General features: G+C 40.2%; 1 protein-coding gene across 2 annotated transcripts in view; it reads right to left on the minus strand.

Moving 5' to 3' along the window:
- Positions 1–18987, minus strand: part of DAB1 (DAB adaptor protein 1) — a 1070166-nt gene that overhangs the window by 258119 nt on the left and 793060 nt on the right. For both annotated transcript variants that reach the window (XM_070405218.1, XM_070405219.1), the window contains exon 4: positions 8606–8808. In XM_070405218.1, the coding sequence (XP_070261319.1) occupies positions 8606–8672 (67 nt within the window). In that variant the 5' untranslated portion in view covers positions 8673–8808. The remainder of the gene's footprint in view (positions 1–8605; positions 8809–18987) is intronic.

Raw genomic sequence — 18987 nt, forward strand, 5'->3', positions numbered from 1 at the left:
ACAACATGTTCCATTTTCCTTGGTATTCCCTGTCCAGTTTCCCAGTTGTTCTTGTAACAAGTATCCATTGGAAGATGGACCAGTTTTTTCTCACTGGCTAAATACCCATGTGACTCTGAGGTAGGGATATTTTCCACCTCTCTTTATACCTGAGTGTACTAAGAGAAGTGCCACCTCTCAGGGCTGGTAGGAAAGATAGGGGGAAAAAGAAAAACTTCCTTCTCTTGAGTCTATGTACAGATAATTGTGTTAGGCGTTTTAAATAGTTGACTCATGCAATTTTTATTACAACACTTTGAGATAGGTTCTGTTTTCCCCACTTTACAGGTGCAGCAGATGAGGCTCAGAAAGATTACGTGGCTAGCCTGAGACAGATAAGTAGAAAATGGGCTGAGCCTTGACCCAAATGTAATTTTACCTATTTCTAAATCATGGGCTCCTCCAGGAGTCTTTGGTGTAAAGAAGAGGAAACAGCCAGACCAGTGTGGCTCAGTGGTTGAGCATCGACCTATGAACCAGGAGGTCACGGTTCAATTCCCAGTCAGGATACATGGCTGGGTTGTGGGCTCGATCCTCAGTAGAGGGAACGCAGAAGGCAGCTGATCAATGATTCTCTCTCATCATTGATGTTTCTGTCTCTCTCTCCCACTCCCTTCCTCTCTGAAATCAATTTTAAAAAAAGAAAAAGAAGAGGAAATAAAATACCCAGAGGTTATTCCTAAGAGTGTAAGTAGTCTGAAATCTAAACACCAGCCAGGGAGTCATCCCTGAGTTCCAGCCCTGGCTCTGTCACTGACCAACTAAATGACTGTGGTCATGTCACTGTCATCTAAGAGGAAGGGGCTCTAGCTAGCCCCGACACTAGTCTCTTAGAACTGTCTATGTACTTCAACATCTAGTGAACCCATTCAGGTGTCCATGTATACAGACTTCCAGAGTATTGCGTTACTTGTGTTTATTAAGATGAAATTCACTTGCTTTTGGCCAGAAAAACAGAAAAAAAGTGTTTTAATTAGGATTTTCTTTATTATGATAAACATGTAATATTTAATCAATACATATAAATTTGGAGTAAAAGTTAAACCAATTTTATGAATAGTAATAGATTGAGAATAAATAAAAGTTGCAAAGTAGGAAAAACTTTTTTTTTTTTTCAGGGAAGGGTGAGACATAAAAATCCGAAGGGCCTCCAGAGGTAGCGGTACCTGCACTGACGGGTCACACTCCCCTCCCAGATGTTTCTCTCCCCCAGGACACTGAGGCCTCCAGGGCTCTTGGCTGGGGCTGGACAAATGATTGTGGACAAAAGAACTAAGTGAGTAATTAATGTCTCATCTATGTTTCACATTTGGCCGAGCAAATATAATTTCTCTATCCATTTAGTGCCTGAGGAAACTAAAGCTTAAAAAGTGGAAATGACTTGAGAGAGAGGAGAAAGAGAGCGGTGGGTCCGAGGTCTGAGCCCAAATCCAGTGTCTTGACTGACCTCAGGCTGCCTCCCCTGCAGGACAACAGCAGTGGATAGAAGCGATGAAACAGCAGCTCTGCCCCATGGACCTGATAAAATGTATTTTTTTATTTAAATTAACCTCCCAGGATCACAAGGATCCAATGGGGTAATGAATACAACAGCATCATATAAGCACATAAGTGGCAGACCACCATTAGCACAGATCATTTTCCCAGGCTGACTGATCAGTTCAGGGATCATACTTGAGTATGGCAGTATTAAAACCACTCCTTAACCAAAATTGACCAGAATTTTCAAAGAAATCTCCAAAGACTTTCATAGCTCCTGAGGCACATAGCCAGGTTCTAGCTCAATTTGATTTGAGTCCAACACTAAGGCACTGCCCCCTGACCACCAGCTTCTCCTAGATCTCACCAGAACCTGGATTCTTGCAGCTGCTCCTTTCTGGGAGGAAATACTAAGGAAGCATGTTCTTGTTGTTAACTCATGACCCCTGGATATAATGCTAAGATAAACGTAAGGAAAGCGAGCCAGTTTATCTTCAGGTGTTTCAATAAAATCAGGAGATAACGCTGGACTGTGATTTCAGAAGGAAGACGGCAGAAAAACTCACACACACCAAGCAGGTGCCAGGCTGTAGATCCCAAGCTGCCCTTTATCCAGGACATATCCCCATATCCCCCACTCTTCTGATGACAAGTATTATTATACACACACACACACACACACACACACACACCACCACCACCACCACCACCACCACCACCACCACACACCCTCTTAAAGATTAGGCTCCAAGGCTAAATAACCATCTCTGGTTACACAGCAGATAAGGAAAGTTAGTATTAAACAACCAGGTCTGTCTGGCTCCAAAGTTAGTGCTCTTTCCCCTCCACTAAGTTGCCAGGTGGCGCTGACTGGAAGCCCCAGGCACTGCTCCCAGAAGTGTCTGCATCTGCTTTATCAGGGGACCTAGTCCTCCACCACAGTCTCCCACTGGGTGGCCAATTGCCAGGATGACCAGTAACAAGAATTGTGACACCTGCTCTCCCCTCTGAAGACAGGTAGCAACCCTAAAAATAAGCCTTCTCTTCCAGTCCTCCACCCAACCCACTCCTGGAATATGCAGTGTTTGACAAGCTGTATATGTGGTGACACAATCCAATAAAAATGAAGCGAAGAAAATAACTTTATTGCTCACTACTTTCATCCCTTTCTTATTAAAATTGTGAACACTCTCGTTATTTCTCATACATGGCCTGCCTAGAAACACATTTGACGGGGAAATGTGGCCCTGTGTGACTTGCATTTAAAACTGTCTGACTCGGTTTCAGCAGCCTGGGTGAAGAACCAGGGTGACAGGTCTGTGGGAAATTCTAAAGGGCTTCTCAATTTTTTTTAAGCCACTCTTTCTCACAATAGGTGGCCCGTGCCCTGAGGTATTCCTTTTTAGGAAATAAAATATCAGCCCAGGAACTATCTGAATTTTGCCAAGGGGAAAACAACTTTTCTAATCTATAATATCATGTAATAATCTAAAAATGCACTTACGATATAATGTCCAAAATAAAGCAGGATATAAAACTGTATGAATAGTATAATCTCAAGCTACTCTGAAAGGTTAGTCCCTAAGAAAAGGACTGCAATGTTAGCAGTAGTTACTTCTGATTGATGGAAATATGCATGCTTACTTTTTCTTTTCTAATTTTTAATAATAAGCATAGATAGCTTTTTGAACCACTTCAAAAATACAACTAAAAGACAGAACGGACATCATCCAGAACCACAGGAAAGCTGGCTGAGTGGATGTTCTACAACTAGGAGGAAAGAGAAAAGCATACCGAGGCTCAGAGGAGGCGCAGTGCTGAAGTAAAATACTAAGGTTCGGAGTGCATGTGGGCTGGAGGCTGAGGGCGCGGTTGTTTTCAATCGGGAGGGAGTCTCAGGCTCTGAGCTCCAGTTCCGGGCGAGTCTCTAAGGACCCAGACTCATACGGGAGAAGCGGGACTGTCTGGCATCGCTCAGAACCCTAGGGCAGCTTTCTCTCCGTGGGGCTTACAGCGACTACTGGGACACTGAGAAGCAGAGCCTCTGAGGGCAAGACTGAGAGCAGCCATAATTGCTAACCCCGCCCTGTTGATCCCATGGGACCCGCCCCGCCCAAGCCCTGCAGGGAGGCTTTTGCTGGATAGCCTCAGGTAAAGGCTAGATTAGCACCTCCCTAGAGATCCAGGAGCCAGGAAGCCCAGAGGTCAGAGTGGGACCATCCAGCTTTAAGCTCCGTGGAACCATAAAAGACACACTCAGGAGGCAGACTCAGTGAGCACCAAAGCCCCATCGAAGCAAGTCTAGCCCCAGAGGGGTGTCTCCAGCACAGAAGTTCTCCCACCACAGACACAGCTGATTCTCACAGCCAATTGACCTGGAGGTCAATTCCTCACAGTGATAACTACAACAATCAAGGCTTAACCACAACAAGACTGTGCACAAAGCCCACAAGGGGGTGCACCAAGAGTGTCTACCTTAGGTAATTGGGACACTTAGCACAGAAAGGCACTCTATCGACACAGCAAAGGATAAAATAATGCCGAGACAAAGAAACAGGACACAAACGACAGAATTGGAGGAAAGCAAACTGTTGGATATAGAGTTCAAAACCACACTTTTAAGGTCTTTAAAGAACTGTTTAGAAGCCCTCGAAAAGACTGGTAAGACCGCCGATAAATGTAGTGAGATCCTCAAGAAATCTAATGAGACCCTCGATGTTGTGATAAAGGACCAACTAGAAATTTAGCATACACTGACTGAAATAAAGAATATTATACAGACTCCCAACAGCAGACCAGAGGGTCGCAAGGATCAAGTCAAAGATTTGAAATACGAAGAAGCAAAAAACACCCAACCGGAAAAGCAAAATGAAAAAAGAATCCGAAAATATGAAGATAGTGTAAGGAGCCTCTGGGACAGCTTCAAGCGTACCAACATCCGAATTATAGGGGTGCCAGAAGATGAGAGAGAGCAAGATATTGAAAACCTATTTGAAGAAATAATGACAGAAAACTTCCCCTACCTGGTGAAAGGAATAGACTTCCAAGTCCAGGAAGCGCAGAGAACCCCAAACAAAAGGAATCCAAAGAGGACCACACCAAGACACATCATCATTAAAATGCCAAGAGCAAAAGACAAAGAGAGAATCTTAAAAGCAGCAAGAGAAAGAAAATCAGTTACCTACAAGGGAGTACCCATACGACTGTCAGCTGATTTCTCAACAGAAACTTTGCAGGCCAGAAGGGAATGGCAAGAAATATTCAAAGTGATGAATACCAAGAACCTACAACCAAGACTACTTTATCCAGCAAAGCTATCATTCAGAAGTGAAGGCCAGATAAAGAGCTTCACAGATAAGAAAAAGCTAAAGGAGTTCATCACCACCAAACCAGTATTATATGAAATGCTGAAAGGTATCCTGTAAGAAGTGGAAGAAGAAGAAAAAGGTAAAGATACAAATTATGAACAACAAATACACATCTACCAACAAGTGAATCTAAAAATCAAGTGAATAAATAATCTGATGAACTGGTGATTGTAATAGAATCAGGGACATAGAAAGGGAATGGACTGACTATTCTTGGGGGTGGGGGGGAGAAAGGGGTGTGGGGATGAGTGAAGAGATTAGACAACAATCGTGCACCTATGGATGAGGACAGTGGGTAGGGAGTGAGGGCAGAGGGTGGGGTTGGAACTGGGTGGAGGGGAGTTATGGTGGGAAAAAAGAGTAACTAATGTAATAATCTGAACAATAAAGATTTAATAAAAAAAAAAAAAGCATATATAGCTTTTTAAAAAATGAAAATCACTAAAAATATATATATTTTCCCAGAAAGAGACCTACATATGATTCAGTGTTTCCTTACCACTGAAAGCTTTACATAAACTTTGATTAATACCAGGCACAGAGATTGTCCACGAAAAGAAAGTTATTTGTCAATCTTGCTGATGAATATAGATACCAAAATACTAAGAAAATATCAGCAAATCAAATCCATATGTAAAAAACAATACACCTGAACCAGTAGAACTTACCTCAGAAATGAAGATTAGAAAATCTATCAGTGAAATCCACCATAAGATAAATTAAAATAGTAAAAATACGCATTGATATAAATATAAAAAGGCATATAATAAAAATTCAACATGTAAATCAAAACTTTAAAATAGACTTCCTGAAAAATGATAAATGAAGGAGAACTAATAAATAATCTTTAACATGGGGGGAAGGGTAGGGGTTGGAAGGAGGGGGGTAAAGAGGGAAAAATGGGAGATATCTGTAATACTATCAACAATAAAAAACAAATTAAAAAGAATCTTTAGTAAAAACTTAGATATCAGATTTACAGTAATTTAGAAGCATTTCTACTAGTTTAAGGACAAGATGAGGATACCTACTATCACTAAATATTGTATTGACAGACTAGCCAATGCACTATGATAAGAAAAAGAAGTACCTAAGGATTGCAGAGGAAGACAGAAACTTACTTACAAGTTTATATGTTGCCTCCACAGAAAATCAAAGAGGAGATGGAGAAAGTATTAGTAAGAGCTTAGCAATACAATTATATTCAAGATCAAGATATACACTATTTATTCTTTTTAAAGTTCTACTTGTTTGGGCCCAGTTACCAACATTCGTTTAGTAGAATACTGACTATTCCAAAGTCAAAACTGAAGAATAATAAATAAATTTATCTTGTTACCAGCATATTCTCTCTCTTATTTTAATGTATGAATGTGTTTTCATGGTGCTTGGATCAAACACATTATAAAGAATAAAGATTTATTTCTGTTACATAATTACAAACAATTTTTAGCTCTTACTCTGGAACAAATAATGTATTATACACTTCTTAAGATCCCTTTGGCTCTACAATGGGATAAGAGAAAACAATGTAAGATGAGGATGAGGATGATGAACGTAGAGAAGACAAAGAGGAGGAGATGGGTAGAAATGGAATAAATGAAATAGAGAAAAGAAGTGAGAGAAGGAAAATGAAGAAAGATGATAGAAGAGGAAGGGGATGGGAAGCAGTAGGGCAAGAATGAGGAGGAGAAATGGGGAGGAAAAGGAGGAACAAAGCTAAACTTTCTTGAGCTTTTAATATATGCCAAGTCCTATACTGAGTGTTTTATTTGCTTTATTTCAATTAATATTCATGGTGAGCCTTTGAGGTCTGCAATATTATATTTTCATTTTATAGGAGAGAAAACTGAGGCTAATATTCTAAAGTTACATAGTTAGGAAACGGTATAGCCAGAATTTGACCCAGATCGACCTGCCCAGACTTTGTGGGATTAGCCACTCACTAGAGAATACTCCTTGCATATGTATTGTGCTGGTTTTAGGGCTTATTAGGATATGAAGATGAGGAGGAGATAAAAAGGTCACCTTCACACTCTCCTTCCAAATCCTCCACTAAGCCAATGTTCTGAAAACCTGAATCCTCTCTTTAGAATACTTTTGGGTTTGCAATGTTAAAATAAAGAATGAAAAGATGTGCAATAAGATACAATTTTTAATGTATTAAGCACTCAAGAGCACCAGTTTAGAGGGAAGGTTAAATTTGAAGCAAAAATATAACCTGTCAGTTTCCACTGAAAAAGGATTTAAATTCTAGTACATAACAGATTCTGCAATTTTTTTCCTATGTAGCAGTTCTTCCAAGACCTGTATTCTCACCCACTTGCTTTTCATCTATTATGCTTAGGCCACAATGCATAAAGAGCAAGGTTTACATTAAGTTTTAGAGAATAAAATAGGCTGCTTCCAAAATATTTGTGTTTCCAATAATCATCTAAAGTATAATGTACAGTCCTCCCTGGGATGTTGCTGTCCAAAAGCTGCATATGTATTACATGTATGTCCCTGTTTCCAGAGTGTCAGACAAGTGCCATCACCAACATGACAGGGCAGGCACAGCACAATCCCATACAAATCACTGCCTCACAGAGCAACCAGAGGCATCCGGGTTTGCAAGCTGATATTGACAGATCTCAAGACCTGAAAGAGAGCTCTATTAATCCTCCTTCATGCAGCGGAGAAGATGGGGGAGGAAATAGCTGAAACCACGGGGAGAAACACACACACACACACACACACACACACACACACACTCAGCTCGCAAGAAGTTGCTGGCATCCAATTACAACAGGGAGACACATTTCCTGAAAGGGACAGTCATAAAGCGATAGGACCCAAATCTTCAGAAAACATCAAAAGGGATAGATTTATTCTATCATCACACTAGCACACCCGTCTTCATTCCCAGGAGGCTATGTGTCTACCCTGTGTCAGCACTTCCGAAGTATTGGGAGTGAAAGGGTGAACAAGAGGTCCAGGTCTGAAGGGGTGTATGATAGAGTTGATAAACAAAAACACAGGACATTTTTAATAAATTGAGATAGTAACAAAGTGCTACTGAAGTAAAACAAATGAGCAACTGCCCCAATTCAAGGAGTAAGGAAAGCCCTACATTCCCTAGGGGTCCCACTAAGCTCAAACCTGAACAACAAGGAGGAGTCTTTTTGGGAAAAAGTGGAGCGTGATTTCATGCTGGACTAATAAGAGTACAATGACTCTCAAAGTCTGGTCTCTGAACCAATGGCAATAGCATCATATGGGAACTTGTCATAAATGCAAAGTTTCGGACCCCATCTTAGACCTGGGGAACCAAAACCTGGGGATGAGCCTTGGCCATCTGTGCTTTCACCATCCTTCCAGGTGCTGCTGGTGCTGCTGGCCTCTGAGAACCACTTATGTATGCAAAGGTGAACCACAGAGGACAGAATGCCTGGAGGATAAACAGGGTTAAGGGGTGGGGGGGGGGGGCTTAGGAAAATATTGCTGGAGGGATGGGAAGAAGGTACATCAGGAAGGGCACTATATGTCATGAAAAGAATTTTAGATTTTACCCAGAGAATAATGAAGACCCATTAAAATATATTATGAGTACAAAAATATCCAATCATGCCGGTGACTCTAAAATATATATATATTTACAAAGATAGAAGATATATTACAGAGATAAAAACTCAGTCCAATATAGACAAGCAGCCACAAAGGAACACATTCACCCCTACCTTTCTTTCTGGAGTCTTTCTTGGCGCTGGTTTTCACAGCTACTTGAAGTTCTGTCTCAGTTGACATCCTACTAAATCCTTAGTCCACTGCACACAGATCCAGGGCCTCGGCCAGGCTCATGGGGGACTCCTCTCCCAGAGAACGACGCCTCCCTTCAGAAATGACGCCCCGAGCTGCACATGTCATTCACTCCTTCCGAGTGCTGCAAATCAAGGGAAGAGAATGATCAAGGTGGTCATTCAGAATAGTCACCCCTTTGACGTTAAACAGAAATTAGGGGGGGAAACAGTCATAAAAAAACCAGAAAATCTTGGCCTCCATGTACAAACTGCTCACATGATTCCCCCAAGCCATGGACAGGGTTTACAGCAAAGGGAATGAGAGGCCTATATGCAAAACGCAAAACCATTTCTCAAACCAGGTAACTCAAAATAGGTCTTCGGAACTCTGGATTTTCAAAGAAGGGCAAACCCAAATCTTTGTTTTCCATGTTTCTTATTTTCAAGAAGTAGATGTCACCCAGAAAAACATAGCAAAGGCTTATTTCCTGAGCAGCCCGTGCAGATGTTCCCAACAATGGGGCACCCATCCATCAGCCAAGCTTGATCAGAGCCTTGGCAGCTAAAGCAGATCATAGGGAAGTGGCCTGGGTCTTCCCCTCACTGGCAGGCAGCAGGCAGGACATGGAGTTGACATATAATTGGGCTCCAAGAGTAAGGTGACAAATGGGACTGAGAAACTTTCAGCAAGCCAATTTGTATGTCAGCTTGTCCCCCAGCTATAAGAGCAGACAAGCATTTAATGTGGGGAGAAAAAGAAGCAGGCAGACACACATTTCATTCATTCTTTCTCTAATAAAGTATGCGTAGCACAGTGTTCGGGAGTATTAAGTTCAGACACTGTGCTGGGAAGAGAAAACAGTGATAATACAACCACTTCAATTACAGCTAGTATTTACGATGCACTTACTATATACTATGCCCTCAGTTACTGCTTCACATACATTATCTCATTTGATTTCATTACACTGAATGAATGTATTCCCTGTGTCAAGTCAGCAGTCTTTCCCAATGACTACCTATCTGATAGTTACATCTGAGAGTTTAGTGGAAAATAAACATTTCACTAGTTATCCACGTTTAAATAATATTAAGATAATATTTAAATAATACTAAAGCTGGAGCTGCCAAGACTCTGACCAAGTTAGGCTGATCAGGCTACTAGAAATGGACCTTTAACTGTGTAGTGAGCCAATGCTTAGCTCATCCCACAGATCTAGAATAGTGTAATCTAACAAGGCTGACCTTAAATGCCAGTTTCAGCTCAAAATGGTTAATGAACCAACCTTTTTACTCAGGACAACTAAAGATGGCTTAACTAGAAAGTCTAACATAAAAGCCACATGAAATTATAGTAATGCTTAAATTGAGGGAAATTTCCACCTTATCCAAAGATATCTGGTTAAGTGTTGTTTTTAAGTTTTTTTTTTTCTTTATTGACTTCAGAGGGGAAGGGAGAGGGAGCGATAGATAGGAACATCATTAATGAGAGAGAATCAATGATCCGCTGCCTCATGCACTCCCCACGCTGGGGATCAAGCCCTTAACCCAGGCATGTGCCCTGACCAGGAATAGAACCCTTACTTCCTGGTTCATAGGTTGATGCCCAACCACTGAGCAACACTGGCTGGGCTGGTTAGTTTGTCTTTAACAAGCTATTTTTCAAAAGGACACTAGCCCTGAATGAAAGGAACCTGAACTAGAGGATCTAAGGTTACAAGTAAGGAAAATGAAAAATGGTCTTCCTAGAATGGGGTCCATAAAATTATTCATAGAAAAATGGGAACTTTTCTGCCACTGCTGTGCCATCTATCTGCACCATGCCACTCACCCAGTGATGGCGAACCTTTTGAGCTCGGTGTGTCAGCATTTTGAAAAATCCTAACTTAACTCTGGTGCCGTGTCACATATAGAAATTTTTTTATATTTGCAACCATAGTAAAACAAAGACTTATATTTTTATTTATTTTATATATTTAAATGCCATTTAACAAAGAAAAATCAACCAAACAAATGAGTTTGCGTGTCACCTCTGACACGCGTGTCATAGGTTCGCCATCACTGCACTCATCTAACCTTTCCCCTCCCCCAAAAGACAACATTCCATGAGAGATGACATAGTCACAAACTCAGTTATATATGGACATACTTTTATTTATAATATTTATTTTGTAATAACAAATATGTACTGAGAACCTACCTTGGGCCAGGTGAAAATCCTGGCTCCTTCCTGTCAACAAACATTTCCTGTGTAACCATGCTGACCAAGAGTACAGAGACAAAGCCTGACTCCTGTCCTCAAAGAAGCTCAGCCTAGAAGAGGTGTAGTCATGTAAAGGACTGCAATACACATGGCCAGAACTAAAACCGACATATACCCAGTATGCTGGGGCACACAGGATCAACGATTCACCTCTGCTCAGAAGTGTCAATGAAGTTTCACAGAGGAGAAGCCTATCCTGTGAGATCCTGAAGAATGATGCTTCAGTCCAGTGGGTGATAAGGGAGAAGGCCAATGGGTACTCAATAAATGCTTGTATAATAAAGGAATGAATGGCTGTTTCAGGCAGAAGGACCAGAATGTGCAAGGAGGCTTGAAATTGACAACCAAAGTAATAAAAGGAAGCGTAAGTCTAGTAGGGAGGTGATGATATCCGATCCCATCTCCCCAATTTTCCCTTGTGTTACCTTTCTATAGAATCTTTCTTTTCAATCTGCCTTGATAATCCATTGATCCCCTCAAGCCTCAGTTCAAAGAAATATCTCAGGCAGAAAGATTTTTCTGATCCCTCTATTCAATGGAATCTCTCCTTAAGTATTTTATGATCTGATGTTTGGCCAGCTTCATCGTTTGAGCCACATACAAGCAATGGAATACTGAGGAAGTTCTCAACCTTTCTTTGCCTCAGTTTATCTACCTCTATAGTGGAGATGACAATATCAATTTCATAAGGCTGCTATGAAAATTTAAGTGTGATCATATGTGTAACATGCTTAAAAGAATGCCTGGAACATTAGCTGGCAAGTACTTGGTAAACATTAGGCACTAATACGGGTGTCCCAAAAAATGTATACACACTTTGAATAATTATAAAGGCAGTGTTTATTAAAATACATTTCATTTTCAAAATGTAATAGAATCTACAGACATAGTGTGCATACATTTTTTTTGGAGGGGGACACCCTGTAGTTTCCTATATTAATTGCTCAAGGTCACATGGCTGGTATGTGACCACAAGCCCATATTATTATTATCTTCCTTTTACAGAAGAGTAAACTCAAACAGTTTAAATTCACTTTCTAGAAATGATAGACTCTAAGATATTCCCATCATGCTGGTTTTGCACACACCTAATCCCAAAATACAAAAATGAGATGAAATATATGAATTTTACACAATTTCAAGAAGGGCAAAACCCAACTTTTTGTTTCCTATGTTTCTTATTTTGAAGTACTAGATGCCACCCAGAAAATACAGCAAAGGCATATTTCCTGAGCAGCCCCGTGGAGACATTTCCAACAGTGGGGCATTCATCCATCAGCCAAGGTTGATCAGAGCCTTCAAGTCGATGCATGAACTACATTGGATTTGGACCCTTTCCTTCCCTTCAACTTTAGAAGCCATAATACAGTACCTGTCCCTATTCTGTGGGTCTCTCCAGCGCCACTTGTTCCACCAAATGTGATTGCGTTCAAGTGTTATAAGCATTACTTGTGATTTTCTGAAGTACATCCTTATATCAATAATGAAAAGAAACCGGCATCATTTTGAATAAAAACTTCAATAAAGAAGCTGCGGTACAGAGAGAAGGTACTATGGCTGAGACCCTGGCCTCCCCTTTTAATTTTCCAAAAGCCAGAGGTTGAGCAAAGGCTGTGAAGTAACTCCAAATTATTTAGGAAACTCATTTCTTTGTAATTAAGGAGATTAAAGTCCTCTAGGGCCAGAAACCATGTGACAACTCAAATCATTTTTCCCAGCAAAGCTGTGAAACCCTATCAGTGAAACTCAGGCTGGCCGAGAATTTAAAATGCTTCAATAATGTTTCTTTGCCCCACACAATCTGCGGTAATTTAATATTCCTGAAGTGTGTCAGGTTTTTATAATGAGCTCTTCAACTCTAAATGTGAATTATGTAATATTCCACTACAGACATTTCGTCTAGTGAACTGCTGCGAAATGTAAAACCTCATGTTCAGTGATTGGGGGTGGGGACAACACCAAACCACAAGCAGAGAAAACAGATAAGACTTTTAAAAAAATGACAACAAAGCACAAAGGTTTGAGCAGATACAACAGAACCAACACATACTAGAACACTTACTGTAACACAAATCTGTGCACCACCCCACTCCTCATATGATTCTACAGGAAAATAGCTAATGTTTATGAGGGCCCACTATTTACCATGTACTATACTATCAATTTCTCATCTATTACCTCATTCAATCCTTCAATCACTTGAAAGTTAGATATTTTCTTCATTTGACAGATAAGGAAAGTGAGGCCAGTTTAGTAGCTTATCCATGGTCATATGACTAATCAGTATCAAAGGGCAGGGTACAAGTCACTCTTGTCCCCAACTTCAATTAGCTGGTGAACAGATAAAAATGTGGTGTATTCATACAATGGAACATTATTCAGCCACAACATGGCTTAATAATACTTTCTACAACATGGATAAACCTGGAAGAAGCATGCCAAGAGAAAGAAGTTAGACACAAAAGATCACACGTTTTATGATTACATTTATATGAAATATCCAAAATTGGTAAATCCAGTGACAGAAAGCAGGTCAGTGGTTGCCAGGCTCTGGGGGGAATTGAGGGAAGGACCAGTCATTGATTGCTGGTTACAGTGCCTCTTTTGGGGGTGATGGTTGCAAAAAAAATACCACTGCATTATACACATTAAAATGGTTAATTTATGTTATGTGAATTTCACCTAAATATACAAAACAAAGAAAACCCTTCCCAGCCAGGTCCTACACCCTTATTTAAGCCTTATGTGATATGCTAATAGTACAAATTCCAGTCTAAAGGGACAACCCAGATTTACAAATCAGTCTTCCCAAAACCATGACTTTGGGTTTGAGTGGCAGCGATTGCATAGCTTATAAGGAGCATTATCATTACCTCCCTGTTTTGTGATTTGGGGCATATTAACCAGCTTTATCCAACCTATAAAGCACCGAAAACACACCATTTATCAACATGGCACAAAGGTTGCAACAGTGCAGATGAGGAGCCTCAGTTTTCTCATCAGTAAAATGGGAAGATAACCACCAAGTATGCAAGACTTGGAAGGTTGATGAGATTTGGGCACTTCCAAAGCCTACCTCCATCTACAGCAAGTTTCCCTTTGTGTAGGGCAGGAGGAGACATAAATCTACTTATCTTTATGCAAAGAAACACAGGCCAAGCAAACAATAACAGTGAAGCTGCTTTTGTTCATGGGGAGATCCTGGGTGGTGGAGTGACTGGGTGACTAGGCAGAAGGACATGGCAGAGGGCGCTACCATGAGCATAGTTTTTTGCATAAAGCCACATTTGGAAGCATACTAATGTCCTACATATCTGAAAAATAAATTAATAGGGTGGCAAGTGGGGGAAAGGCTTAAACTGGAAGTGGACTGAAACAAATTAATCCAATTGTATTTCAAGTGAACTTCATAAACACAATCCCTGAAGGGGTGGGAGAGAAAGAACTAATCCAGATAAATTATGAACACAGGATTTGACTATTTATACTCAGTTGGGCAGGGTTCCGTCACAGGAAGCTGCAAATAAACCTCAAATTCGTTTTCTTTTTAGGCTTTCTGGGTAGTATTATGGGCAAAGCAATTATGAAACTATTTTAGATGTATTATAGGATTGAGCAAAGAAGTAAATGTTTTTATATTCTTGAGAGCTAAGTTTCTCACTGTGGAAGAAGAGAGGGAAGGCAGGAAAGATCACAATGGGGATAGATTAGAAATTGGAGATTGCAGGGTAAACTCATGATTTATAAAATATGCATGTGTCTATATATGTGTGTATGTATACATGTGTTTATAGGAAGATATCTCCTAGCTCTGTCCACTGAATGGGTCTAGGAGCAAGGATACCCCAGTAACAATGTGATACCTAATACATAAATTTTGGTTTTTACTACCATTCCCAACTAAAAGGAACAGTGGGGTGGGGGTGAGTTATCTGGAGAAATAGATGATTCCAAACCTGAGGCAGGGCAAATACAAGATGAGCCTGAGATATCTTGTTATTCCAGAGAGTAGGAAAGTGCTCCAAACAAACACAACTGATGGGGGAATGTCACAAGGATACAGGGGCACCTTGGAGGAGCTCTCACTGTCTTCATCTGGAGCAATAAAAACACCAATATAATTTAAGGATGGTATTAAATAATGAACTGCTGAAAAAATAGGAATCTAGGACTCCACATTACTAACAGACAGATAAACAAACCAGAACATGGCACAAAGGTTGCATGGTAAATACAGAGGGAACGCTGGAGTATAAAAATCACCATTCGGCAGCCATCAAAATAAAGTTTAGCCAGGCAGGAGTCACCAATAAATGCTAAAGCCAGGGCCAATTTTTGATGAGAAGCAAGACATCTGCAGGTCTTGTAGTGCCTTCTCGTAGTGCTTACTGTTTATAGCTGCAAGAGGAAAATCTGTGATTATACAATGGAGAAATTGAACGACACCTCAGTTAGGTTATCAAAACTAACATTATCTAAAAGGGATAGATGAGTATCATCTGACACCCTGAGAAGAACATGTCAGTATCATGTAGTATTTTGGCCAGAAATCTATTCAGATTATATGCCTTTCCTTCCTTTTTAAATGGGGGAAAGGACTGTATTCTTCAAATATGTAGTAGTAAAAGACAAAGATAGGCTGTGGAAATATTTTAGAAAAAGAAACTAAACAGATATAACAACTAAATGCAACTAACAACTACATGTACAGACAGGACCCTATACTGAAGAGAAAAAAAAAATGTTACAAAGGTAATTATTGGGCCAATTAATGGGTAAATTAGGTAAAAATATTGTCTCAATGTTAAATTTTGATTTGATAACATTCCTGTGGCTGTGTAAGAGAATATTCATTTTCTTAGGGAATAGTCACCATGTATTTAGGAATAAAGGGCTAAGATATGTGCATCTTACTTTCAAATGATTCAGGGGAAAAACAGATACATGTATGTATGTAAATGCATGCATATATGTGTGTATATAAGCATATACATAAAGAGGGAGATCATGCACAAATGATAAGGCAACAAGTGAATCTAAATAGAGAGAATAGGGTATTTTTGTATAGTCTTATGCTTTTTCCTATAATTTTAAGATTTCCAAATTTTAAAAAAAATTAAAGGAAGGAAAAATGTAGCTCAGACCCTAGTGTGCAGAGATATGGAACAAAGCTACTTCTGGCCTCTCTTTGCTTAAGTTCAGACCCCTTCTACCTCCCTAGAGCATGCTTGCTAATTCCCAAGGCAGGCTGAGTTTAAAATCAGTTTATGGTTGTCACTTTTCATTACAGATTCCAACTTTACTGCATATCTGCCCGGACTACCTGACTTGGCAGAAGTCTCTGGACCAAGGCTGTTTGAGCAGGTCTCTTCTCCCCTGAGCTTGGGCCTTCCTCTCCAGACTATGCCCTCCTGCCAGGAATCTGCCCACTAAGGCCTTTCAGCAACCTGCCCCACAGATCATGGCAATCTCCTTAATTACTTAGCCCAAGTCAGCCTATCCTGTGTCCTCTCCCTCTCCATCCCAAAGATTATGGCTTTAACCTGTAAACCTTTTTCTTAAAAAAAACACATATGTCAAGGACTACTGATATGATCTAGCCCATTTGGAAAAACCTAAAATTCACTCATTCTGCATATTTGTTCTTTTCAGGGACAAGAAAATAGGGAAGAGTAAGGTTTTGCTGGAACCCAATGGCAACATTTATTAAAAGCTGCTGGGAGTGTCACAGTGCAAAGGCTGTCGACACTTTAGCAGAATGATATTAAAAAATACTACATCTCTCTCTACTGAGAAAGTACCACCATCTTCATAGTGAATGTAGAGCTATCTCTAGCTTTGACCAAACCCTTCAAGAAAAATAATACATGAATAGAACATATCCCTGTTTTTCAAACTCTGAAGGCCACAAAGTTGATAGATTAACAACCTTACTGTAGACCCAGTCAATGCTGTTTTGCCATCACCATGTGCATCAAGAAAGGGGAGAAAAATCACAGATTTAGAAAACATCTCTTGGCCAGAGAGCTCATCTTCAGTATATTGCTTGTTGGTTATGTTTACCTGATGTTATGAAAAAGAAAAAGAATTTCAGGCAGTTGACAGTAAGCTCTATAGAAAGCCATTCTCTGTAACAGGATGTAGTTAACAAATAAGTACAACTGAAGTGAAGGGGAATAAAAGATTGAAAATGAAGGTGAAGGCGGAAGCAAGGACAGGGCACCAAAATATCTGTACAGTTGCAGAAGGAAGGCTACAAACCCATCTATGAGATTCCTAGAGGCCAGAGCAAAGAAGAAAGTATGATCAGCTATAGATGTCACGAAGTTCATGCTCAACTAAAGTTTTGTGGTTTTTTTCCTTTGCATCTACAGGCTTTCATAAAATCAATTCCATATGTTATCATGGGCATTAACATCAGCACCAGCTCTACAAAATATCCAATAGAGAATATTCAATGTCCCTTAATTTATGTTAAGAGCATAATTTAGTACTATTTTTAAATAGGGTCAAAAATGCCACTCAAGTCATTTAAAATCCTCTATGAACAATGCTTTCTTTTAGAAACTAAATTGAAAAATACATAAGTGGGATATAGTTACCTGGTAGTCTGGCTTTTCTAGGGTAAAATCTAGAATTAAAAAAAAATAAATGGTTTATCAGTTTATTCATCTGTAAAATGGGATAATGCTGTATAAAACTTATGGAATTAAAAGAATGGCAGTAAATGAACCATATGTGATGATACTTTTGGAAAAATAAAATGCTATGATCCAGAAGGCTAGCACTGTTATTATTAAGGTACCTGCCAGCCATCAGCAAGGTGATGATGGGAGGAACAAAAAATGTGTGTTTTTAATCAAACTCAAAGCTAACAAAAGCCAGAACCAGGTTTCAGCAATATGAAGGAATTTATGTGAGAGCAACATGGCATACTTATGAACATTTCATTTAACTAATGGATCACACAGTTTCATTAAGTATTTATTGTACCATGAAAATTCATTACATAAACTCAGAGTATCAGAAAAAACCAAGTATATAAACCTAAAATAATTCCATTAGTGTTTTCAATACGTGGTGCCCTACTGTTACCCATTCCTCATTTGCAGCCCCCTAGCCAGGTGAGGAGGCGGGTATACTGTGCATTTGTGCTTCATGACTCAAGTCCCTCTACGCTCATCCCTGTTCCCTCCACAGTGTCTTTGAGTAAAAGGGAAATACTGCGTTCCCCAGGGTCTTGCAGAAAACAAAGACAAGTATTTAATGAGGACCTCCCCTTGAAGGGGATTTTAAATAAACAAATGTGGCATTTGGCAGCTTCACCTGCTGATTTTCCTAAAATATACACGGCCATTATTTACTCATTCTGCAAGCTGCATTTCATTATCTTCAAAGTTGATAATGGGAAAAAGAACAGCACAGGCCAACATCTGTACGAGGCAAGCCCGGGGAGCGTACACCAGATGTCCCCACGCTGCCTGGCTTCGAGAGTGGCCCTGCACAGGGCTCATTCCCAAGCCCTCCACATTCCAGTGACAGTCCCCATCCTATCTCCATTGCTCCGTTGCCCCAGCAACATCCCTTCCCCTTGGCCCTACAGAAGGTCTCCACCAACGGATACCACCTTCTCCCTGCCTAGAGCACCCTGACATGGGTGGCATGCTTTCTCCCATCACTGACATCCTGTATAAATTTTTCTCGTTCGTCTCAAATATCTCATTTTTACCACCTTTCTTTAGAAAATAGGGGCAGGTCATCTTCCTTTGCCTTGCTAATGATCTGCTAGCCTGGCCTCAATTACTGTCCCTCTCCATCCAAAATGGGAGACAAGGATGGCTCACATTTTCTCCACAAAAGGATCTGTATTTGATCAGAAGCAACCCAATTTCCACAATTATCTTCCTCACGAAAAACACGCACAAGAGTGATAACCGTGGGGCTATGTTTTCCTAAAGCCACAAATGGGGATGGATGCTCTGACAAAGGAGCTCTGTTTTGTTTGTTTGTTTGTTTCCTGATTTTTGAATGTATCTATTTCAACTGTCTCACAGAAACA

Source organism: Myotis yumanensis, unplaced genomic scaffold (genome assembly GCF_028538775.1).
Source record: "Myotis yumanensis isolate MYYU_CA2020_CCGP unplaced genomic scaffold, mMyoYum1.0.hap1 SCAF_2, whole genome shotgun sequence".
In the NCBI taxonomy this organism is placed as follows: Eukaryota; Metazoa; Chordata; class Mammalia; order Chiroptera; family Vespertilionidae; genus Myotis; species Myotis yumanensis.